The following is a 26,648-nucleotide window of genomic DNA, read 5'->3' as shown; positions in this document are numbered from 1 at the left end:
GTAAATTATACTTGACTATAAATTCTTCATTAAAAATAAAAACAAAATAATAATAATAATTGCGGTTGTTCGTTTATTTATAGAATTAGCTAGGTGAATTGTGCTCCTTCGAGGGTCTTGTAAAAAAAAATTAGAAATACAAAATGATGTTAAGCCAACGCATGAGTTTTTTTTAAAAAAAAATTAATATTAAATGATAAAAAAAATAAAAGAAAGATGTCAACTCATAGAATATTATTAAGCTCATGACTCGAGTCATTTAATTAAAAATAATAAATTTAAAAAAATCTTGAAACTCAATCCTCAATAAACTAAATGTTGAATTATAAAATTAAAAAATAAAATTTATTATACAAAAAGTTTTTGTTTTGAAAAATAGAAATTATAAGTCAGAAAAAGATTTGAACCTACACGGGTTAATCTGCCAAATCTCTAGGTCATGTTGTGAGATTAGGATAACCCGACAGAAAGAAAATGAAGTAAATCACGAAACCTAATTTTTTTAAAAAATCAATTTTGAATTATGAGATGGAAATAAAATAGGTCCAAAAAAATATTTATGCCAACCCTTGTTAGATTATAAAACCTTTGCCCCGACTTATTTGATTGGAAGCACCAAATATGAAAAAACCACAAATATCAATTCTCAACAAATCAAATATTAAATGATAAAATTTAAAAAAAACAAATCAATAACTCAAAAGGATCCTAAAGAAAAAAAAAAGTAACTAAAAGGAAAACAAAGAAGGGGGCACGAGCCTACCTAGGTTAACCTACAAAACCCATAGATCATGTTATGAGATCGGGATAACCCTATAAAAAAGTTAACAAAGAAAACCATGAAGTCTTTTTTTTTTTAAAAAAAATCAACATCGAGTAATGAAATTAAACAAGGAAATAGGTTCATAAAAAAAGATGGGAACCCGTGTTTGCTCATAAAACTTGTGACCTAGGTCATTTGATTAAAAGCATCAAAATTAAAAAAATCGTGAATCCCAAACCTTAAAAGAATGAGGATGAAATTGAAAAACAAATTCAATCACAAAAAAAAATATAAAATAGTAATTAAAAGAATGAGGATTAACTTTGAAAAAAAAAAAAAACAAATAAGAGGGTGGATAATCTTGGATTGAAAGGATAAATTGAAAACAAAAATCAATTTTACAAAAGAACTAAAAAGAAGAAAACACCCAAAAAATAAGGACTAATTTTCTTTTTTTTAAAAAAATAACAAACTGAATAATATTTTGATTAAAGGATAGAATTGAAAAAAATTGAAAGTTTATAGAAGAGATAAGAGGAAAATGAAGGGAAAAAACTAGGATCAAATTTGAAAAAAAAAAAAAATAGATTGAATAATAAAATTAAAAACAAAAAAAAAACTTATGAAAGGGCTAAGGAAAAAAATAATAAATCAAAAAAATAAGGATTAACATTAAAATATTCCTAATTAAGAGAATTGCACTGAAATTTTAATTGTTAAGTGTGAATTTTGAGGAGAAGAAAAAAAAAACAACTTAAGCGGCAATTCGTCTAGAAAAACCGAACATACACCATCATTTGAGGAAGAGGACATCATAAGAAATCTAATGACATGGCAGAATATAACTTTCATCACCGTATGACACTACATGCACCATCAAAGCATGGCGAAACCCTTCTACGTGCTTCTGCGTGACTAGCACGTGTCTAACAGATTTTGATATTTAATAATTTTTAAGTAATGCAAAAATACTAATTTGCTCCTTTACTAATTTACTTATAACGTATAAATCAACTTGAAAATTTGAAAATGACCCTGAAGAAAGCCTAAATTATTTTTTATTTCAAGGATAAGATAATAATTTAACTGTGCAAAAAAAAATGAAATCTAAAAAAAAACTTGAGCAGCTAGTTACCTAATTTTCACTTTTAAAGATAGTTAAGGTATTTTACTCATTGAATATAAGTGAGAAGACTTTTGTACCCCCATTGAAAATGAGAAGGACAAAATGGATTACATGGAGAAGTCTATTTTACCCTTGAATTTAGTTTTTTAGACTGATTTGATGAAGGACAAGATTGTTAATTCACTATTACAATCCATAATAATATGTGTCTAATGCTATATTATTTTTCTCACACCATGTATATTTTTTTAATAGTGTTAGATATGGATTCTAATATTTTTGTTTTTAGTTTAATTTTTGTTCTATGTTAGATATGTAAACCTGTTTTATTTTTTATTTTTTTGTATTTTAATTGATTCTTGATTTAAATATCGATTTCAATTTAATTCAATGCAATGAAGTTTTTATTTTTATATCAAAAAATAACTAGTTTTTTTTATGTTCTTGCAGAAATGATGAGAAATCCAATTTGGCTTAGGTGGTAAATAGTATAAATGATTCTAAGATCAAAACAACAATTGAATTGATATTATCAAATATATTCCAGGATGTTATCATTTTTATTGTTTGACTTACATCATGCAATAATGTTCTTTGTCCAAAAAGGAAATTTTCTATATTACTTTTAACATTAAGGAGGTGTATTTATTAAAAAATAATAATAAATCGAAATTTTTAACTATTTTGAATTAATTTTTTTCTCAAAATCCAAGTTAAGGATCGGGCTGCTTGGTCCTAGCTAGATCGACTTATTAGGCAAGATAAGCTTTAATAATTGTATTCTTGAAAATTAAGTGATTGTAATTTATATGGTATTTGTCATTGTGATTCAATTATGTTTTTAAATAAAAATTTAATATTTTTTAGCTTTAAATTTTTTATATATATTTTTTCAAATTGTTTTGATATAATGATGTCAAAAATAAAATTTAAAAAATATTATTTTAATATATTTTTAAATAAAAATATTTTAAAAAACAATATATACCACACTTTTAGATAGGCAGTTTTAGATAACCACATCTATTTTACTTTTCACTTTTTTCTTTTTTCTTTTCTTTTAATATTTTTCTTTTGTCAAATTATTTTTAACAATTAATTAATTCCTAGATTGGGTTGCGTTGGGACATTTTATATTTCAACAGGTTAAATTCCACGCCATGAACATTAATTTAACTTATTTTAAATATAAATAATTTACATCAAACTATTATTTTTATAAGAAGTTCTTGTATAACCCTTATAAAATTCGAATTTAATGAAATTGTAAAATGAATCAAGTTCCAGATATGGATATTGCACCTTATAAGCACTTTACTTTTTAAAAACAAAAAAAAACCTTGGCAACTCACTCGCTATTATCATAGGTTAAGGCTACATTAATCATCTTGAAAATGCAAATAGAACAGGATAATGCACTGTTTGTGATGGAGATATGGATATTGCACAAGATTTAATTAATGCTCTAATATGTGTATAATGCAATCACTAGACAGAATTAGTGGGATCTCTTATTGCGTAATGATCGATTAATAGCAGCTAAAACTTGAATTTAGGCTCTATATTATTAGGAATGAAGTTCATTACTCCATAGCAATGTTTCATTTAATTATAATATAAAGTATTAAAGTGGACCGGACCTATTAATTTATTCTTGTAATCAGGGGCGGAGCCATGAATTTTTCTTATCCTGGGCTATGATATAAATACATAAATTATTTTTTAAGATCAATCATTCACTCGAATATATAAATTTGTCAAATTAACAATAAAGTTTTAATTCAAATACATAACATAAAATATATAAAAAAAATAAAATTTGAAGTACATAAAATTCAAAATAAAAATAAATTATACTATCAAAGCTGCACCCTTCAATGTTTTGTAGAATAAAATTCATCTATGATCGAATCCGAATCAATATCTTCAACAAGGTCTCGTTCAATGTAAATCATCATAGAATCTGCTAAGAACTCCTCTTTTATTTTATTGTGAAGCACAGTTTTAACATGTTTCATAGCTGAAAATGCCCGCTCTGTAGTGGCAGTGGAAACAGGCAAAGTCAAAACAAGACGAATCAACTTGTCAATCAAATGATAATGCTGCGACTTATTTGTTTCAGCTAATCCTCAACATAATTCAGAAATGGTAGACATATTCTAAAAGCTCTCATGATTAATCACATCAATCTGATAATGCTCTAGCTGAGATCTCAAATAATACATCTCTTGTTTATTGAAATCTTCAGGATAAAATTTCTCGGCAAGCTTGTAAATAGCATCAACTTTAAATGATTTAAAGTTGTCTTTAGGTTCTAAAGCAGAGTTAAGTACAAGGAGTTCCATTGTCTCATCACTGAATCTAGAATTTAATTCTTCCAACTGAAAATCTATTGTTGAGTTAAATATATCATAATGATAATGCTGGTAAACTGTCACCGAACCTTATTGTTGACATGAACGACCTGTAGCCTTTTTATACGAAGCATTCATATATGGTATGTCAATCTCATATTTTGTGCAAACAAATTGCATATTTGCAAGGAGAAGATCAAATCCGGCATCTCTCAAAGTTTGAAGCAATGCTTTAGTAGTTGATACAAGATCCATTACATTTAAGATGTCAAGAGATTTTTGCTGCAGAGCTCGACAAAGTAAATCAATAATCCCCATTATTTTATGCATCAAATATAAGATGAATATAAATTCAAAAGATTTCATCACAATCAAACAACCATCAGCTTCTCCACGTATAGAATTAGAAGATACTTCTTGAACCATACTTTCAAGCACAGTAATAGTTGCACCATACATGTCTATTAAGCTGCAAATAGAATCAAAATGATAGCTCCAGCGAGTAGTTCCACTTCGATGTAAATTACCAATTTGATTAGCCCCTCTACTAGTCTCACATTCTCTAGTAGCTATCATATGTGCAATTTCTATAGCCTGAGCATAATGTAACTCGGTATGACGTTTGGGAGAAGCACAAATACAGTTGATAATGGTTGTCAATTTTGAGAAAAATAACCAAATAGAAATCTCATTTCCAGCTGCTGCAACTAATGCCAGTTGTAGTCGGTGAGCAAAACAATGTACATAATATGCATAAAGACAATCTCTGAGAAATAGAGCTTGTAGTCCATTCCATACGCCACGCATATTACTAGCACCATCATACCCTTGACCTCGCATATTGAAAATATGCAAGTTATATCGAGCGAGCACATCACAAATTTATTTTTTAAGTGTTGAAGAAGTAGTATCTGAAACATGCACAATATTAAAAAAACACTCTCGTACAAAACCTTGAATGTCAACAAATCTCAAAACAATAGCCATTTGTTCTTTATTTGATGCATCTTTGGCTTCGTCAACCAAAATACAAAACTTTGCATCTCTAAAGTCTTCACAAATCTTTTTCCTCACTTTGTTCGCAAGAATATGCAAAATCTCTTTTTGAATAGTCGACGAGGTATACTTTGCATTTTTCAGAGCTTTTTTCTAAGACAACATCATCAATGTCAACATTCAGTCACCCCATAAGTCTTATTATCTCCAAAAAATTACCTCAATTATTAGAAGCTGAAGATTCATCATAACTTCTAAATGCACATGCTTGTAAGCTAAGCCATCGAACACTTTCAATTGTTGTCATAAGTCTCAATCGATTTTTCTGAACTTCTTCAACAGTTTGTGCATTCAACATTTTATCAATATGTCTACTTACTTTCATTAAATCTCCAGCAGATTTCACGACATTATTATGTGGTGAAGTGGGACTTCCCACATGCATCAAAAGTGCACATCTAACTCCATCATTAACACTCTTCCAGCTTCTAAAGCCTTCGATGGTGAATGTAAGATGACGAGGCACTTTGTTTTCAAAGATAAAGCATGGAAAACAAAATATTGCATCCTTTGATGGAGAGTACTCTAGCCAAGGAAATTGATCAAACCAAGTGTACTGAAATCGACGATATTGTTTCCCTAATTCAGTCCTTAGATACTCTGCTAACTTAGGTTGATATGGACCTATTTTGATATAAGCTCTTCTAATTTCATCTTGTTGATTAATAGGATGTCTCCACACTAGAATTCGTAACCCAAGATCTCGTTCAAGAGTATTAACATCAATTTCAACTCTTTGAGATTTGAAAAGGGGTTGTTCACTATGATTTGATACATCAACATTGGAAGGAGAATGTCCTTTATTGGTTGATGTTTGTTCGTTTGGTTTAAAGAATGAAAACATAGTTTTTCCTCTCTTGTTTCCTTGATTTTTCATTATAATTTATAACCTATTCAAGTAAAAAGGATTAAGGAAGTCAGATGCAAGATGAAAAGATACTAAGCCACAATAGAATATTCATAAAATACAGAATATACAAGGATAAACTAGTGATGCAAACTACTAAGAGATTTGGAGAATTTAACTTTGAAATAGCCAGTAAATTATTAGTACTAGACTACTAGTGTGTTAGCATGCATCCATTTCTAGGATACAGTCTACTGTTTACTCTACTAACAATCTACTGTAATGAATATGAAACATTGAATTCAAAATGAAAAGTCATGGCTTGTAAATTCTTACCTGATGATTTTACACTTTTGCGGCTCTCTGTATAGATTCTTCTTCAAAATCCAAGCTAAAATTATATATTGTTGAGAAGAAAAATAGTTAAAACTCCAAGTTATTTAAAAAACATGTGAATCAATTAATTATTTATATTTAGATAAATTTACGGTAAAATATAACTAATTAATTAGTATTGGAAGAGAAGGTGGGTGGCTAATTACTTGGGAAAGTAAAGTGGCGGCTGATGGCAAATAATTAATTTGTATTGAAGGAAAAGTGGGACGCTAAGTTTGCTATAAAAGACGCAAAAAGTGAGATATATGTTTGCTGTAAAAGATAGGGAAAGTGGGACATAGGCTGTGTAAAAATTAAAAGGTAAAATGGGTCATTAATTTGTTTTTTTTAACTTGGATTACAACCCTCCTTAGCCTTGTAAAAGGCTCCGCCCTTGCTTGTAATCCTCCATGTTTCATAGGGTAAATTTTATAGTGCTACTATGTATTTAATCTTTTTTAGCTTAAGGATAATTTGTAATTATATCCTTTACGGGTTTGTTTGTTATTTACATCATCATTTTGGGTTTATTTTCCATAAGAGATTATGAAAAAAAAGGTTTTTTATTTTTTGTTAATATATAGTTAAAAATTTATGATTTTGTTTTAAACCTGATTGTGTTGTTAGAAACTATATCACGGAGTTAAAAAAGAAGAGAGGTGAAGATACTCTTATAGTTAAAAAATAATATAGCTAAAACATTATTTAAAAAAAAAAAAACAATTCTTCACATAAAGAATGAATTTTAGACTTTTATATAATTATCTCAACAATTTCAAATATATGGAGAGATGACTACGTGATTGGCTGCATTAATAAATATACTCTAAAATTTGAGTACTTTTAGCCATTTGCAATTATAGTCAAATATATTTAAATAATAGGTAAAATCGTAGATATCTTATTTGGATTAAAGACTAATCCAAACAAATTTAAATCATTAGATTAAATCAATTATTTTTATTAAAATAATATCATTTTATTATTTAAAAAATATGGTGTTAATTATCAAATTTAAATATCATATTAATTAAATTATTGAAAATTCAATTAAATCAACCGAATTTTATTGAATATCGTAGCTAAGTTTCAAGGGTTTTTTTTTTTTGTGAAATCCCATATCCAGCCAAATTTAACATCTAACGGTAAAATTTGGACTTAAAACAGGTAACTTTATGGGAAGTAATATTTTCCAGCTGGAGTTCACAACCTTGCAATGAAACCAAAGAAAAGCGTTGACCGACACGTATCTCTTAGGTCACTATCCAACCGACTCTTCTGATTTGACTTGAGAAGACACTCACTTTACCTACCTCCCTGGCCCTGGCCTCAGCCATGAGTGCCCTAGCAAACCCAAAACATAAAAACCTAGGGATTTAAAAAAAAAAAAATAGAATATTAAATTAAAAGTTTGGACATAATAACTTTAGAGAAAAGATACAATTTTATGTTATCACGTTTTTAAAATAGAAATGTTTAAATATATCATGTTTTTAAAATATGATAATTTAACATGTTTTATTTTTAATTTGTTAATTCAACAAGTTGATTGGTTGATTCAATTACATGGATAGAGAAGTTATTTTATATAAAAATTATAATTTTATAAATGTGTTTTTTCAAATATATTTTATAAGTCAAAATATTTTATTTATCCAACTTGTAGACTAAAAAACAGATTTTAATTAAAATCTAAAAATTTTATTAATCAAACAGTTGTTGTCCTCTATTTTTTAGTGTTAATGATGTAGTTGAACTTGCAATAATAAGTAATTCTGAGCAGTCAGATATGAATTTATTAAAATTAACTAAAAATTTACCTTAAATAGATTACTTAAATGACATAGTAGAGACATTTATGGATCAGTAAGATAAGTTTAGATCTAGGAAGAGGTTTGATTATGCCAAACCATAATAATAGCTCAAAAGGATAATGACTTTTAATCCAACCAAAATGATGGAGTCGTTGTTCTGATCATCAAATCTTTTAATTTTAAAAACATCACTTCAAAACTTTAATTTTGATAATTTTGTGATTTTGTTTTTGAGTTGGTTGATTAGTTTAATTGAATATTATAAACTGATTGATCAGTTAATTCTAAATTTAATTGATGTTGTTTAGAAACGCAATATTTAATTAAATATCTCGATTCAGAAAACCACAAAATTCAAAAGTGTATTATTCGACCCAAACTTTATGCTACTATGTTAATTCACTTTTTTTTTTTTTTATATGTTAATTACCCAATTTATCAAAAAAACTAGAGTAAATTGTCATTTAGTCATAAACTTTAGTCCCTTATGTTTGAAAACATATAACCTAGTCCTTTAACTTGTGTTATCTTATTAAAACTTCTTGGTTTTACAGTCTACTATAAGGACAGATACAAGAGGTGGCCAGCGACGGCCCTAAGGTTAAATCTCTTTGCCCCCTTTTCATTACTAATATAGTATATTTGGTCCCTTTTGCTTAGAAAATCTCAATTTCATCCTAAGGATGGAAAGCTCAATAATTTTGCCTTCAAGTAATTTTTTATTCTCGACCAGTTTAACTCTCTGAAAACAAAAAAATCAACTCTCCATCTTAAAAAGACGAAAAAATTTGGTCCGATTTTCTCAAAATAATTTTAGTTAATTTAATCATCAAAACTAGTCCAGAAACTAGATTATATATATTAAATTAATTAATTTTAAAAGATTTTATAATGGTTTTGACATGCTATGTTAGAACAAAATTATTTAAATATATTAAAAAATATTTTTTTAAAAAAAAAACCTTATATCACAATACCGAAACCATGCTCAAACATTTTCAAACCACGCCCAAAGCCAAACGCAAGAAAAATGCTTTTATAACTCTCTCTCGTTCCTCCTTCCAAGGCAGGAGGTGTCCTTCAAGAAAAGTTTGCTGGCTGCTGCTTCACACTTTCACACTAGCTACTACCACTGCAGCCTGAGCTGCGAGAGAAACTGCGTCATGAGATTGCAGTGTGAGTTGTATTGCCATTGAGTGATTAGAGAGGATAAGGTTTTACTGAAATCTGTGACAACTGCTCTATCCAATCAGAATCCAGCCTTTTCTTTGCTTACAACAAAGGAGATAGCACTATATTTGTTTATTGAAATGCTTAGTGTTTCGTGCATGCATCATACTATGCAAAACGCAACACTTCGCTTGTATTGGTATTTAAATCCAACTACCCTGTCGACTTAATCAAGGTGAAAACCTTGATTAAGCTTCTAACAGTAAATTTCTTAGATCAACGTGTCAAGATCAGGACATGTTTAACGAGTCCGATGAAAACCCCAAAGTTCAATTGGGGCAAATTGGGTAATTAGAATATAAAATAAAAATAAATGGTGAATGAACACAACAAGAAGTTTTTTTTTTTTTTTAAATAGCATATTTTTTATGTTAAAATTATAAACCATAGTATTTTTTAAACATCACAGTTTAAAAATATAATATTTATTTAAATATCATGGTTGTTAATAACAAGATTAATTAAATTTTCATAATAAATCATAACTTAAAAAAAAAAAAAAAAGATTAAATGATTCATAATGATTGGTTAAATTAATTAATACTAAATTTTTTTGAGATTTTAATTAAAATTTGTTTTTTATTCTACAAATTAACAAATTAAATAAAATTACACGCGCGCGTACACACATCTATATATATATATATATATATATATATATATATTCAAAAGAAAAAGGTTGATAAAATATATATACTTCTTACAACGATATTATTTGCCAATACTTTTAACTTCTACTTGATTGAAAAAAACAAAAATTAACAGTTAATATGTATAAAAGACAAAGACGAAAAACAGTTATGTCAATATCTCATAGTCTGATTTTTTCCTCACTTTTTCTGTCAAGTCTTATTCAATCTAATTCCTTTGAAGCCAGGTTCTGTACCCTCAAGAAACATCTCTCTCTCTCTCTATATATATATATATATATATATATATATATATATAAATTGGGCACTTCTGCTTGATACTGAGGAGCGGGCCACTCTCCTCCATGGGTGGTAAGTTATGATACGATAAAGACTTTTGTTCTATTGGTTTTGCTCTTACAGCCATCAAAGCCAACCTTCCAGTACTAGCTGCTGCTGCTGGTTTCTGTGGGCGTTTGGATTTCTAGCACCTGTAGAGGGCGCCATTTCCATGAGGTTACAAAAGAGAGTATTATTTGGTGGCAACTAACTTTAAGAATCTAATCAAAACCCATCACTATTTTTATGTGTTCTTTCAAAACTGGTTGTTTTCTTTTGCTGATTTCTGGGTTAATGTATGTATGCAGACAAAACATATGGAAATCCTACTGCTTGCTGTCGTTTTCCTTTTCCTTTGCTGTGCAAGTCTGATGTCACTGGAGTGCCTGTGACCTTCTCTGGATCTATTCTATTTACAGGAGAGGTCTTTCCTAGTCGAGTTCTCTGCGTCACCCCCGTCTTTCTTTAGATTATCTTTTCGAAACATGTTTGCTTCTTTTGGAGGGTCTTGAAACAAAGCTAGGGTAGATTCTCCTGCACAACTCCCTCTCTCTCTCTCTCTCTCTCTCTCTACACAAAGGGCTCATTTTATTTTCTCTTTTGGGGAGTTATTTGATCCTGTTTTTTAAATCATTTTTCACTTGATTTGTTCATTAAAAAAAATTAAAATTAATTCAATACATTTTTATATTATAAGTTATAAATAAAGCTAAAAGGGGTGCGAAGATATTTTTTTTACATTTGGACACTTTTTTCCAATTTTTTATTGATTTTTTTTTAAATTTAATTCTAATATGTTATATTAATAGAAATTTAAAGTTGATAATTTATTTTATATATGATTATTCCTGTATTAAAAAAATAGCTTAAATAAAAAATAATTTTAAAAAAACTAGGTTAATACATTTTGTAGACTCAATGATCCAGCTTATAAGTTTAGCGAAGAAACCTGGTTGCTCCGGTTTGCGAGTTTAGCATGATACATTTTTTTTTTAATTAAACTCAATTATGTTATTATCTATTTTTTTATTATATAATTTAAAAAATAGTTTTAGAAATAAAAACATATTATTAAATTTTAAAAAGTCCATAGCCTGTTGATGGGTATGACAAGTTTAACTTTAGTTTTTTAATAATTTTTTTTTTAATTTCATCCTTTGATATTGGACTAATTCAGAATTGAGTTTCATGATTTGTTTCATTTTGCTTTTTATAAGGTTATTATAGTCTTAAAAAAATCACAGTATTGGTTTGACGCTTGATTTTGTGATCGTCTATTTTTGTTATTATATAATTAAATAAACAATAGTTTAGAAAAAAAAAAAAAACAAGTTATTAATCTTAATGGAATCTATTACTTAGTTTGCAAGTTTGACATGTTGACTCGGATTATCCAATTCACTGGTTTAGTGGGTTTACCCATCATACCTAATATGTTTTTTTTTTTTAGTTTCTGGTCCTTTAATTTTTCTAATTATTTTTTTAATTTCTCTTTTATTCAATATTGGATTGGTTAAAAAATAAAATTCATGGTTTATTTTTTTATACTTTCTATATGATTATCATAATTTCAAATAAATATTTTTTTAGAGTTGACGCTTGATTTTGAAAGCATCTAATGTTATTATAAAATTAAACAAAAATAATTTAAAAAAAATAATAAAGTTATTAAACATATTAAAGTTCATAATTCAGGTCGTGTGGTGACCAATTTCGATCCATCGTCTCAATATAAAAAAATATTATAATAAATTTTTTTTAAAAGTTATGTTATATTTTTACCGGTCATTAAAGTTATATTTGGATCCATTAAATTGAATATTTCATTTCGAATCAACTCTCACGCAATTTAATTCAAAACTCAAGTTAAACAAGTAGTTAAATTCACAAATTTCAAGATTAAATTGCTTGATTAAATTTAATGATATTGACCATAAAAATTTTCATACTCTTAATATTTCTTTTAAATTAAAAAAAAAAATTGATTTTCAGCAGCGCCTGAACAAATATATCAGTACATTCTATATTGAATTTGAATTAAATTTTGTATCAATTCATATTGATGAACTACACCTCCATTATGTTGTTACTAGTTAATACAACTCTTTTTTGTTTTGAATCTTTCAAATCATTCCCGTAGGAAATTCAAATCCATTTTTTTCTTAGATTTCTTTTTTGATTCATCTTGATCCAATATGTAGAAATCAATATAAAAGCAAATCCTTATGGGACACCTAAGCCGGCTCGGTTACTGATATAGAGTGAATAGATTTGACATTTCTTGAAACTTCCTTTACTCCTGTTATGATTATGGAATAGATAAAATAAATCAAAAAAATAAATTTTTGTTCAAGAAAAAAATCTATTTGGAAGTGTTCATATTTTATAATTTTAATATATTATATTAAAAATAATAAAATATTTTAATAAATTTTCAATTAAAAATACTTAAAAAAACCCCGCATCGGGTACCTATCAAACACATACATTTATTAATATCAAAACCAAACAGAAGACAGCACTAACTAATAGTTAAACCCCAAAAAAACAAAGAAAAAGAATCCTCCTTTTACCTCATTTATTTATATTGATTGAAGTAGCCTTCCCTATTTTTTGCTCAAGACCTCTCTTCCTCGTCTGTTTTGATTTCTAAAATACTGACTTTGATTCCATTTCTTGTCGTTTTTAGTAGTTATGGCAGATTGGTGTGGTGTCTTGGGTAAGGGAAGTATTACTGTTGGTGGCTATGGAAGGAGATCAATGAGAGATGAAGATTTTGAAGAAGAAGATGTTTGGTCAGTCGTGAAGGAGACGGGAGATTCAAGTTCTAACTCCAGGTACCCTTCTTCAGGTCCTTCCTTTTCTTCTGCATGGCATCTACCTAGTACGGCTCCAAGAATGATCCCAGCAACAAAGACAACAGCTACAAACCATGGAGGCAAAGCAGCTCAACAGCAGTCATCAGCTCCTGTGAACATCCCTGACTGGTCAAAAATTTATGGGAAAGATTCAAGGGATATTATCGCTTCATGGGTTGATGACCATAATGGTATTGCTTATGGTGATGGAGATGATCATGTCAATGATGATGTTGATGATTGTGATGAAGATGGTGATGATGACATAGTGCCTCCACACGAGTGGTTAGCTAGGAAGCTTGCAAGGAGTCAAATCTCTTCGTTCTCTGTGTGTGAAGGGATTGGAAGGACACTCAAAGGGAGAGATCTTAGTAAAGTAAGAAATGCTATTTTGACAAAAACTGGTTTTCTAGAGTAAAAAGGTGTTCTTAAAACCACTCTTCAAAACCAAGTTTACTGTCATCTCCTCCCCCTAATCATCATAATAATCTAGTTCATCACCACCATCAAATCATCATCATCATCAATTTTGTCATCTTGTAAAAGAGGGTCCCATGATCCCATGAAGTACTCTTTCTTTAGCTGCTGCTTATATTAAGTTATCAACTATCAAACCCAATATGGTGTATGTTATGTACCAGGGAGGGAGTAGAAAGTAGAAGTCAGAGCTGCCCTTTTTGTTGTGTGGTCTCTAGGAAGAGAGGAAAATTGAAAAGTGAAAAAAAAAAAAAAAAACCTTTGGCAGCCTCTAAGATTTTGCCTGGTAACCTGGTAGAATTTTGTGTTTCGAGTAATGCAGTGAGATTTGAAAGAGGATATATCAAAAAGGGATTAGTTTAATCTTCTTATCTCTTTGCTTTTGGCTGCTAATGCTTAACACCTGTGTCATGCCTTCTCTTATTACTTAAATCTTGCTCTTGTTTCCTTGATGACTTTGATTTGGTCATTTACTTACAAGAAGATTTATATATTGGTTTGTGCTGTTAGCTGGACAGATGAGGCCCGCATGCAAGTGCAAGTGCTTGAACTATCTTTTCTCTCCTGTGTATTGGTTGATAAAATCTTTTAGCAACTCCGTTTGGGAACGCGCAGCCGAAACGGGGGCTGCCGCTGCTGCGGTTGCCCCGCGGCCACTTTCCCAAACGGGCACGACTTGATCATTTCCTCGATCGAAAAGAGTTCAAGATAGAAAAGGGATTGCCTTTTCATCGTGTAACTTCACTGTCAAGTATTTCTAAAATCCATTCCAGTTGGATCAAGGGGCCACCAGCATAAAGTTCAAGAAAATAATCGTATTCTTGCATGCTAACAATGGTATCAGAATCTGGAACAAGATGTCAATGACATTTACAATTCATAGATCCCCACTTCTCCACCAGAATACAGAAGCCTTTAACCCCCTTTTCCGACAGGAATATCGATTATTTTCTTCGCAAAATTCTCCATTCCCTTCACTTACCACCTCTACCATTGATCACATGCTGAGCACCCTCCAATACTTTCAAGGACCACTTCAAAAAAAAAAAAAAAAAAACTTTCTGCCATTGCCTTGAATCCACACAAAAGTGTTCCTGATTATAAATAATACAAGTGGTTCTTGAGTGTTGCTTAATTCACAAGAACTATTGAACTCTTGTCTCAATATTGCTTCGTGATCTTAAGTTCTATCTCCAATATTGTTTCCCTTTTATGATATTGCTATCTTCTTTACACATTGGCAAACTAAAGGTGTAACACCTATACGCTAGCGTTGCAAAAGTGCTTCATCATCTGTCATCTTAGTTCATAAAAAAACACTAAACTTAAACCTTTGTTCGAATGGATATTCTGTTGCACAAAAGTACAAAATCCTAACTTGTTGCCCCTTCATTTTATCTTTCCATTGATGCTTTGTTAAAGGGTGGAAGGTGCTAGTTTGTGCTCGTATTACTTCATTCACCATTAAAATTCTCCTCTCTTCTTTGATTTCTTAAATTCGTATACTGAGAACATTACGATCAAGAAGATTTATTCTATTAAAAGATATTCGAACGATGTAAAAGAAATTGTAAATCTAAGATCCTTCGAATAGAGGGATTTAGTCTAAATTAACATGCAAGTTAATTAATCCAAGAATATCATTCTTGTTAAACCGGGAAATAAAGTTATTATTAAAGCCATGATATGTGTTTCTTCTTACACCTTAAACATGAACTATTAGAGACAAAAACAGCCCATGTTACATCATTTGTCATGGTTGTGTCGTCTGTGCATGTTACTGCTATGAAAAAAAAAATAAGAAAAAAAAGGCAAAATGGTAGCTTTTTTTAATGCTCTAGAGACGAGAAGAGGTGTAGCCCACAACCAATTTTGCCAAAATATTTGCAATAAGCCCAATTCGCTTTCTCGTGATCACTGTTTCCAGAACCAAGCCAGCGATGTTATAATTTTTTTTCAAATTTAATTTTAATTTTAATCTTCTATACTCGGATCAACTTTCTTCTTCTTTTTTTTTGTTATGCTATTAATGTGTTTGTTGACTTTTTTTATATATAATTATAAGCTTGATGACTTTATTTTACTTTTGTTTCACGCAAATAATAGACGGCCTCGATTATAGAAGGTTTCGTGCTTCTCTTCTTTTTTTATATTTCAAAAAGCAGTCCCCATAGATTTAATACATTTCCACTTCAGCTCATGTAAGATCAATTTTTTTATATTAGCCATGCATATGGTTTCAGAGAGGTTTTAAAAACTCTAAATATCTAAAAAATATGGGTTCGCTTTCAACTTTTATGGGATAATGGTTAAAGAAGTTTGTTCATTTCCTCGACCTTCTATGTTCAAATCGGGGGTTAGCACCAAGAAAATTTTATTTTCTTGAATATATCAACAAAACACACTTCCTTAAGATCCCTTATTATCAAAAAAAAAAAAAAAACATTAGAGAATTTGAAAACTATTAGATTAATATTGATAAATTATAACCTTGAAGGACTGAAATGGAACATTTCTTAAATTATAGAGATTAAAACATAATTCTCTATTCGCAAATTGGGATAATTACACTAGAAGTATACTAACTTTATAACTTTTCTCAATTGAGTTCATGAATTTTAATCTTTTTATTTTAATACACAGTTTTTTTTTATTATGCCAATCAATTACTTCCATCAAATTTTAATTTCTAATTTGTTTTTTGTTGTAAGCGTACTGCTCAAAATAATATTATATTTAATAAATAAAAAATTTTAAAATTAAAATAAATCCTCTTAAAAAACTAATAAGTTAATAGCAAGCTATCTACATTCTACCTCGAGTCTAGAAATTATTTAAAGATTAATTAAAATAAATAGATAAATTATAAATATTATTAAAATATTTATTATTTCAATCAATAAAATAGATATTATGTGATTGAAAAGAAATTGATGAATTTTTAAGAAGTACTAAAATTAGTGTACCAAAAAACAATTAAACCCCATGTACTTGATTGAAAATAAAATAAAATTTGGTATACCGGTATTGTAATTTTTATTTAGTAATTGATTAACAAAAGTTGTACACAATTGCTTAATTAAAAGTTTTTTTAAAAAATAATATAAAAAAATTATATACTCAGATTGAGATAAAGTGAAGAATTACCTCTCCAATTTGATATCTTTCATATCCATCTGGTTCACTTAAATGAACCTTAAACTATCAAGACCAAGAACTAGCATCAAAGCTCTAAGCACTAGCCCTATGAATTGATTAAGAAAGAAAGTACTAATTCTATGCGAATGAAACTGTTACTGTTATTATTGTAGGCTAGAAACATTAATATTGTTGTTCCAAAAAGTAAAAGACAACATTGTAACTGTAGTCTTGAAACATATAACATCAAAAGTACATTAATGGTGACAAACAGAAACATACTGTAAAGAGAACGGTTAAGTAATTTTTGAGACTATATATATTAATAAGAGTGGTAGTTGGTAACCGGGACTTTTCACTGAGCACCTGTCTCCCTCTCTGTCTCTGTTCCCTTTTGTGGAGGGAGAGAAGTGTGTGGACTGTGTCATTGCATAAACATAAACACATGTACAACATCACTTTCATTTGTTTTTTTAAACCAAAACAGATTCTGGGTTGTGTCTAAATTGGTTTTTTTAGAATTATACTTTTGATAAAGTTTGAATCTTTTTGTTTTTTTGTTGTTGAGTGTAGGTTAAATAGTAAAACAAAAATGTCAGTGAAGGGTAGAGTAGGAGTTGGAGGAGGAGAGATGGGTTCAAGGAATGCAGTGGTGTCAAGGAATCTGGCTCTTTTGCTTTGTTTTGGCTGCTTCTCTGCTGGGATATTATTCACTAACAGGCAAGTTTTGATTAATGCGGTCCTATTGCTTTCTTCAAAGTTGTAGGCTTTGGAGGTTGCTTTGCATTTTTACTCTACTGGGTATCAATTAATTTTGAGAAATATGTGATTTGTGATAGAGATGTTGAAAAGGGTCATTTGGATTGGTGTTTGCTGTTGAAGTAAGCCTTTTTGACTGATTTCTTGGACTTTTAATTTGAAGTTTGCCATTGATTCTTGAAGCTAAATGTCGTAAGACATGAAGAACTTGAATGTTTTAGGAAAAAATTGTGTTGTGCTTTACTCTTCTGTTTTTGATTTTTGGATATTGTGGAATCAAATGACTGCCATGTTGATCTCTTTTTTAAAAAAATTTTGTTTTCTTTTGGCAAATATGTCTCCACCGACACTATATTAACCTTGGAAACAGAAGCTGTAAACGTGTGCTGTCGTTTCTTTTTTATTTCCTTCGCTTAAACTTGTTTCTGATGTTGAAGGGCTGAATTAAATTGCAGAGTGTTATTCTTTGTTGTCTTGGGCCACATTTTTTATAATTCTATAATGCACAAGTTTTGGTGCCAATTGCTAGCAAGCTTCGTTTGATAAATGTTGGCAGTCATTTGAAGTTATAATTGTTTTTTGTCAATGGATTTTAGGCTACTTTAATTTACAAGTCAAGGTGATTTGCTTTGTCATATATATTAATCAAGAAATCTTGCACCAGGATTTGGACAGAGCCTGAAAGAACAAATTTAGAATCCAAGAATTGTAATCAGAAGCTTGTAAGTGCATATCAGGCTTTTATTTAAAAACATATGGACAAGCTTAATGTTGTGTTGCGCTACGTGGCATTGAGGTAATTCAGAATGTGGTATGGCTAGTTGGTGGTCAAGCATTATTTTAATGTATTTTCAATTGAAAAACTCCCTTCACTACAATGCTAAAAATTCTCTGACACATCAGTTATGACATTTCAGTGGTTGACCGATAATTTATGGGAATAAGAATTTTTTATTGTTTAATTTAGCTATGGATTATCGTATCATGAAAGCAGTTTTCTTCAAATATATATAACTTGTGATTTGTAAATGCAAACCGGGTGGAAGAATTTATTGCTGAATGTTAGTTTCGCTGTCCATGGACCTTCTTTTATACAATTGTCATATTTGTCAAGGAAAGGTTAGAATTTGCAATGTACTTGTTTCTTTAAGTCATTTTTTCTGCTTTGTTGGCTTTCATACGGTCAGATTTCAGCTATGCTTTTCAGTTATGCTATCGCAATTGACTTTCTAGTTATAGTATTTGCTTCAATCTTTTGCCACTGTCAGAAGTTTGAAAATCATACATCCATTAACAGTCTAGGGCAAATTTCAAATACTCAGTATGATATCAGGTAAGCTCTGCTGTACATTATGTTGAGTTTCACAGATACGACGGTGTTACCCTTTCATTGACCTAAATGCAAATCCTGTTGCTGTATTATTCTGAATGCAGTGCCTTAGATAGTAAAATTTCAAATATAGAGATGAAACTAGCAGCTGCTAAGGCAGAGCAGCAATCTTTGTTAAGTGGCGATACTGCATCAGGAAACTTGAAAAGAAAATACTTTATGGTAATTGGAATCAATACAGCTTTTAGCAGTCGGAAACGGAGGGATTCTGTTCGTACAACTTGGATGCCACAAGGTGAATTTGCCGGGACCAAATTTGTTTTTGACTTGTTCTTTTTAAAGTTAAATGCTACTCCAGTTGCCAGTTTGCAGTTAGAGAATGACTAACGAGTTCATGTTTTGAATCCTTAAATAGGCGAGGCAAGAAAGAAATTGGAGAAGGAGAAGGGTATAGTCATACGCTTTGTTATAGGTCACAGGTGAGATTTTATACCTATCTTGTAGCTAGTGTTGTTTGCGGTGTGCTTGATTTTCTTAAAATGTGTAGCACTTGCCATCTTTCTTCTACTGGACTGTATGTAAAATTCGTGGCTCTAGCACTGAAAGATTGTACAAATCTGATTATATCATTGTGAAAAGATTTCAAAACTGATGCAATAATAAAAGCAGGACTTTGTTTTAAAAGCAAGAAATCTAGAGAGATATGAAAAACTTGTAGATAAAACAATGCAATGTCATGTGGAAGATAGGTATAGAATCATTTTGAAAAGATTTCAAAACTGATGCAATAATGAAAGCAGGACTTTGTTTTAAAAGCAAGAAATCTAGAGAGATATGAAAAACTTGTAGATAAAACAATCGCAATGTCATGTGGAAGATAGGAATAGAATCAAGTGCTCTGTGAAATAAACCGAGATAGAAACGATGAACAAGTGGTAATAAACCGAGGAAGAAAGGATGGACATGGACTTGTATACCTCCTTGATTGCCATGTTCACTGTTCATGCTAGATGTCGGTACACTATATAGTTGTGGAGTATGAATTTAAAGAAGAAATTTTCATTAAATGGCATTTTCCACAGTTCAACTGCTGGTGGCATTCTTGACAAAGCTATTGAAGCAGAGGAAATGGTGCACGGAGATTTTTTGAGACTGGTGATTTTATTCATTACTTAGCCGTTACATTCATCTTTTGCACTCCAGATGGTTGAAAGTGGGTCTAATGAAATGTCTAATAGGTATATGCTTCTTATTTTTCATAATGTGTAAACAGGAACATGTTGAGGGCTACCTGGAACTATCAGCCAAGACAAAGACTTACTTTAGCACCGCTGTTGCTTTGTGGGATGCGGACTTTTATATCAAAGTTGACGATGATGTTCATGTGAATTTAGGTAAAAAGAATTTTGATCCTCTCTTGCATGTTTAATTTGTAGATCTTGTATGCAATATGCCTTTCTCTCTCTCTCTCTCTCTCACACACACACACTTGCGGGAACACACAAATATGTAGAATTGGAGAAAATGACATGCGTTTTTAGAGATGGGTGCCTGTGAATTTTCCAAGTACATGTTTATCTTGTTTCTCCCATCTAATTGAGCTCATTTGCTGTGAAATTAATATAGCAACATTGGGCACAATCTTAGCTGGACACCGAAAGAAACATCGGGTTTATGTCGGTTGTATGAAGTCTGGTCCTGTACTTTCTAAAAGGTATGCTTAATGGTCTGAGCTGTTTGAATCAACATTGGAAAGGAATGGCTTCTTACATATCCATGAAACAGGGGAGTGAAATATTACGAACCAGAGTATTGGAAATTCGGAGAAGCTGGAAACAAGTATTTCCGACATGCTACTGGACAACTTTATGCTATATCAAAGGATTTGGCTACCTATATATCTGAAAACCAGTAATTCTCCCTCCATTCATACAAGTTATTTGGTTTACAGAAAAACTTAAAGTCTCTTATGAGTAATGATTGGATGAGCTGAAATTGATTGCTAATCCAGTTTGCTACCAAGAATCTAGAAAAGGGGGTTCTAATTCTGGCTCCATGTATTTGATTCCTAAGCATTACAGATTGTGAACTTGTTTTGCTAAATATGCACTTCAATTTTCTTTTAATCTTATCTTCAGGCACATATTGCATAAATATGTCAATGAAGATGTTTCTCTGGGATCTTGGTTTATCGGTTTAGATGTGGAGCATGTTGACGATAAGAGAATCTGTTGTGGTACTGCACCAGGTAAATTTGACACTGCTAGCGATACATGTTTATATATTATTCATTTAGTTTTCACATGGGAAATCCATTCTGGTCGGTAGGCGAAAAGAAGAAAGCAACACCTGAATACCTGTAAAATTTCCCTGCCTCTGAGGACAGATGCTCATTCTGTAAAACTCAGCAAATCCAAATTGACAATTTGCTTCTTTGAACTTATTATAGTGTTAATTTTAAAGGTTTTTCTTGCTATCTGTAAGCTCTTGTAATTATAAACAGACATATTCAGAATTATTACAAGTTTCCATTCATCCTTTTACCGAACTGCATATATTGATTAATTTAAAGAGTGAGAATATAGCATAAATATAAATACTTCTTGCAGAGATAATGATGTGATTATTTACCGCAGATTGTGAGTGGAAGGCTCAGCTTGGCAGTGTCTGTGCTGCTTCATTTGATTGGAAATGTAGCGGGATTTGCAGGTCCGTTGAGAGAATGGTGGAAGTTCACAGGACATGTGGTGAAGATGTAAATGCTCTAGAGCATGCAAGCTTCTGAGAGATCAGATACCATCCCTCCAAACTCAGAAAGGGCAACTTGGGGAAGTAGGTTGTAGAGCTGTGTGCAATATACTGATATAAATTATGGAGTTACAGTCAAAGAGAATAGAGATCCTTGCTGCTTTAAGGGCCCTTGTCCATAGGAGGCCAGCCCTAGATGGTGGTAAGAAAGTAAAAGGAGAGGCTGTAACAAACTAACATTCATTCTTTGAATGGTTGGAGGACCGTTTAGTTGGATCTCTGCCATGACTGCTAATAGCAAACAATAAGTTAGAATAATCTTTATGATGGGCAGCTTTTGCTTTATGGATCAATACAGTATACAGAGTAAAAAATCCTTGTTGAGTTTTTCCTTCAGATTGCTAATGGTTTTTCACTTTTTAATGCTTCTTTTCATTTCATGCTTAAGCTCCATTCTGTAGAACATAAAGGATCTGAGAGAGATCATAATATCTTTACAGTGCAGCTGGCCTCTTGCAATGACAAGAAGATAGCTTCCAGGTCAAATGATGAGATCCAGCTTTGAAACATTAGGCATCTACAGCAGCAAGTCAGCAACCTTTGTCTGTTGGATAACCTAACAACACCAGGATGGAGAAAGCAAATTCCATCGCTACCCCACAACGACCTAGAATAACAGTTGGATGCCCCCGTTGTCTTCCCTTTGCATTATTTCCATCTCCCTTTTGACCTACGCTAAGAATCTCAGTTGTCCGTGATAATGAATGGTCAATGGCCTCAAATTTAAAGAAGACAGTGATAGAGAAAGTGATGAAAAATCTGATGGATCATATTGACCCAGGAAACTGAAAGTAAAACTCCAAGGACATTAACCCCATTGTCGACAATGAGAAACTAGGGAGTAGAAGCATCAAATCAAATAAGACCTGCATTGAATGAGCCCTAATGCCAAGTCTCGGAAGAAATTATGCCGCGTAACGTTCAAGGGTTCATGTTGTCCACTCAATTGGCATGCGTTATACCCGTTGTTGTTAAACCTTACCCATCCAAGAAATTTGAGACTTAAAACATGACCGGGATTAAATTTCTAGATAAGATAAAATATTGATGATATAGTTAACTTGGTGAGATTAAAAACAAGAAATTTTTATTTATAAAGAACGAAATAATATTTTAATATAAATAATTGATTACTTATGGGCTAACCCAATCACCTAATGATTTAGACTCTTTTACAGATCAGATTCTTTTTCAAATCAGTCTTAGAATTGATTCTGACAACTGGATCAATATGTATATTAACATCAAGAAAAAAAAAATAATTGAAATAACAACTCACAAGTTCATCCAGTAATCTAATAACTCAAATCTTTTTTCGAGTTCGGGTCGGACATCTAAAACCCTATATAATGCAAACCATCAAGAAGTCAATAGTCTTCATTAACACGCCGAGGACAGATATTTTGGGAGGAATAGTGCTTGATCCAAACTTCCATACGTTAAAGATTTTATCCATTTTTCCCTTTTTGAAAAAAAAAAAAAAAACAAAAAGGGGAAACGTTACATATACATTTCAATTGGATAAGTAGATGACCGAATACACTAAGCAATGTATAGTTTACAAGTGATACTTCATTTAGATAATTCGAAGGAAGAAATCTTTGCCACAAAAATTGTACTCTACAAGGCAAAATTTCAATTAAAATACTTTTACAAAATAAACTTACAGGATTTAGATGGGTTTACAAGGGAATTGAAAAGAAAAAACAATATAATTCCTCAATTTCTGGCACCAAAGTGTCTCACACATTCGGAAAGTCGTGATGCCTGGAGTTTTAAAATAATGAGAAGAGAACAGTTAAGGAGATTGAATCTTTGTCACCTACTAATACCCACTTTGTCAAAAAAGTGGAAGTACTTTTCAAAGACAACTATGAATAGTTCTTGCCTACCACCTAAGCAAGTTACTTTAGTTAGATCAGTTGGTTGTCCATGGTCATTACTACTTTAAAGCCACAGAAGTATATTGGTAATCAAAGAGAAAAAAGAAATCCAACAAGATTTGTAAGGAAATTTGTAAAGAGTTTTTCCCATCAAGTTTGCAATAACGGGTTGCTGGATTGGTTGAATTTCTGCATGGAAACATGGTTCCAACAGCATAATTAGTAAGATGTCAGAAAAAACATTAATGATAATTATAACTCATTCCTTTTAGAGATCTAGGTTCAATATCTTCTTAATTTGTTACAGAAACAAAGAAACAACAGTTCTTAAGATAAAATGATAAAGGAAATGTCTTGATTACTAATTTACATAAGGAATTGATTTGTGCCTTGAGTCGCACAAGACCTGTTTTTGGCACAAGAAATGTATTGGAGATCGAGAAGGAAATAACTTGAAGAAGAGGTCAGGGTTAGGAATCATACCTTCCAAATATGTATGAGCTCGATATTTGGAAGAGCTCGTTCCTCGAGAGGAAGATGAGCGTACGTGATATTGGCACGGCTCAATCAAACAATAGTACTCTATACTCTTGGGAGCATTACTTTCTGATTGAACCGTACCAATATCCCGTTTTCTCCGAAGAAACATACGAATAACAACGTATACATATAAATGAAATCTAGTTTATAAAGTAACAAACACAAGCACATGCAGCAAGAAACCCTAAATAGCCCCAAGAAACATGATACTCAGGTACTATCAAGGAATAAAGAGATGGTTTCGAGTGAATGTCAGCAGAATTAAGGGCTTTAAGGGAGCTTTCGAGTAAATAAACTTACCCCGCGCACAGAGACATAGAAGAGTCAAGGATCGAAGGAGGGAAAGAAAGCAATGGAGGGAAAGCAAACGGGATTTGTTTTCTGCAAGGTGAAGCAATGTTCTAGCTATGACTGGGAGACTGTAATCCATTGCTTAATGTGTATGTCTGTGTCTGTGAGGAGAGGAGAGGAAGGGGTGAAAGGAGGGATGTATAGGCTAGAATAAGCTAGCAGTTAATGCCCTACCAACCCAACATCAAAAGGGAAGGTGAGTATATTAAATTTAAAGCTTAAAGAAACAATGCAAAAGGCACACTGAGGTCCCTCGAGCTTTCAATTTGTATTTATGACTTGAAAAAGAGAGCTTGTAGGAGAGGGCAGGGCATGTTGGCATTGGTATGGTGCCACCAGTCATTATTTTGAATTTGAAAAAGCAAAGCAAAGGTGTAATCTTGGTTGGTTGAATTTTCTAGGTTATGTGTAGTCTAGCTAGTTGATGTTTTACTTGACAAATAGGTGGCAAAGTTGGTTTGAAAATACTGAAAACATGGAAAACTTGTTTTTGAAGGAAAGTAAACGGCGGGTGCATAAATGCCTGGATTCTGTGGGCAAAATAATAGTGAAGTTTGATGATTTCTTCATATGGCCTGCGTGTTTGTGTTCATATTGAAACAATATAGACGAATTAATTGTGGCCCCATAAGGCATGCGACGGAAGCATGAACTACTAGTATAAATAGGAGTAGCTAGCTATGATTTATAGTTAATTAGCACTTAATTGGAACGTAATTGAATTGGTTGGAGAGATAAAGATGCATATATATTCTTATTATATTGTTTTTAATTTTTAGGTATTGTATGGTTATTATTCCAAAATAGAAAAGATGAAAATAATAAAAAATAGAAATGTGTTTGGTTGAAGAGACATTGATATAAAAATAAATTTGTTTCTTGAATAATTTTAGAATGAATTTTTGTATTTTCAAGACATAAAATATATAGATGACATGCTTCTAGATGGATTATTTTTTATATTTTATTTCTAAAATATCATTGTAAAACATTCTCGATTCCAAAATTATTCAACTAAGACAAGTAAAAATAAAAATAATTATTATCATAATTTTGAAACACAACTCTAGGATAATACCTAGGTCATGGCTCAAGAGGGTTAACCTGGATTAACATAAGTTAATACAAAAATAAAATTTATTGTTATAATAGTTTTAAAACCTAACTCGATAGTTAATTTAAGAAAAAGTTAGAGGGTTAACTTAGAGTAAGATTTGAGTCAAGTAACAATAACAAAAAAAACAATTATGCCTTTTTTTTTGTTTTATTTCCTTTATTTTTATTTTTTAAAATCATAAAATAATAATTAAACACTACCTTATTAGAACTTGAAACAGGAAGCAAAACACCATGTAAGTGTTTGGTTTAATGTTGTTTAGTGTAAGTCATTGGGCTCATTTTTTGGGATCCTGTTATGTTCATAAGAAAAAAAGCATGATGGATCATATGTGAATCCACATTTTTGAATTCAAATTTCATACATATATAGACAGTGGTTATTCAAACTTGAAATAAAATCTAACTATTGATTTGAAATCAACAGATAAGATTTTTCAAATATGATTTTTTTTTTCATGTTTTCAGGAACATAAGGGGATCTCCATTTATGTTAGTGTTTTTTTGTCCAAATTGAAAAGGTAATGAATATGATGAATTAATTAACTGTGTCCCCTCAGGAGGCATGTGAAGCAAGCATGAACCACTAGTACAAATAGCTAGATAAGGGTGTGGTTGGTATTGCGGTAGCTTTTGTGGTTATGGTTTGAAAAAAGTTGTTTTATAAAAAGTACTTTTAGTTGAGGTTGGTTTGAAAAAATAGGTGTTTGGTTAAAACTTGTGATTGAAATTGAGGTCGAAGAAAAAGTAGTTTAATGTGTTTGGTTAAAAAAAAATGCTTTTCAAATTGAGGTTATAAAATAATTAAAAAATATATATATATATTAATATTAATGATTTTAATTTAAATATTAT

General features: G+C 30.8%; 2 protein-coding genes and 1 long non-coding RNA gene across 4 annotated transcripts; 2 read left to right on the top strand and 1 right to left on the bottom strand.

The window, feature by feature from the left end:
- The first annotated feature begins 13,068 nt into the window (after positions 1-13,068).
- Positions 13,069-14,239, top strand: LOC118059008 (uncharacterized). Its single transcript, XM_035071832.2, has one exon. The coding sequence runs from the start codon at positions 13,228-13,230 to the stop codon at positions 13,807-13,809; it is 582 nt and encodes a 193-aa protein (XP_034927723.1). The 5' UTR covers positions 13,069-13,227; the 3' UTR covers positions 13,810-14,239.
- Positions 14,240-17,335: 3,096 nt separating this feature from the next.
- Positions 17,336-22,266, top strand: LOC118058984 (probable beta-1,3-galactosyltransferase 3). Of its 2 annotated transcripts, XM_035071811.2 has the most exons (12): positions 17,336-17,453; positions 17,580-17,726; positions 18,430-18,487; positions 19,034-19,098; positions 19,200-19,390; positions 19,511-19,574; positions 20,178-20,250; positions 20,369-20,489; positions 20,722-20,809; positions 20,881-21,006; positions 21,234-21,343; positions 21,732-22,266. In XM_035071811.2, coding segments are annotated over exons 1-12 (1,194 nt in total). In that variant the 5' UTR covers positions 17,336-17,451; the 3' UTR covers positions 21,881-22,266. The 2 variants fall into 2 exon arrangements, with proteins under 2 accessions (XP_034927702.1, XP_034927709.1); XM_035071818.2 differs by lacking the exon at positions 17,336-17,453 and having other exon boundaries at positions 17,474-17,726.
- An 891-nt stretch (positions 22,267-23,157) lies between these two features.
- On the bottom strand, positions 23,158-24,989 carry LOC140955473 (uncharacterized). Its single transcript, XR_012169579.1, has 2 exons — positions 24,270-24,989; positions 23,158-23,975 (listed from the first exon to the last, which is right to left on the bottom strand). It is a non-coding gene; the product is annotated as an uncharacterized lncRNA (long non-coding RNA).
- Positions 24,990-26,648: the final 1,659 nt, after the last annotated feature.

The sequence above is a fragment of the Populus alba genome, chromosome 4, assembly GCF_005239225.2.
Source record: "Populus alba chromosome 4, ASM523922v2, whole genome shotgun sequence".
In the NCBI taxonomy this organism is placed as follows: domain Eukaryota; kingdom Viridiplantae; phylum Streptophyta; class Magnoliopsida; order Malpighiales; family Salicaceae; genus Populus; species Populus alba.
The sequence above is the reverse complement of the archived record's forward strand: the minus strand, read 5'-3'. Positions and strand labels throughout refer to the sequence as shown.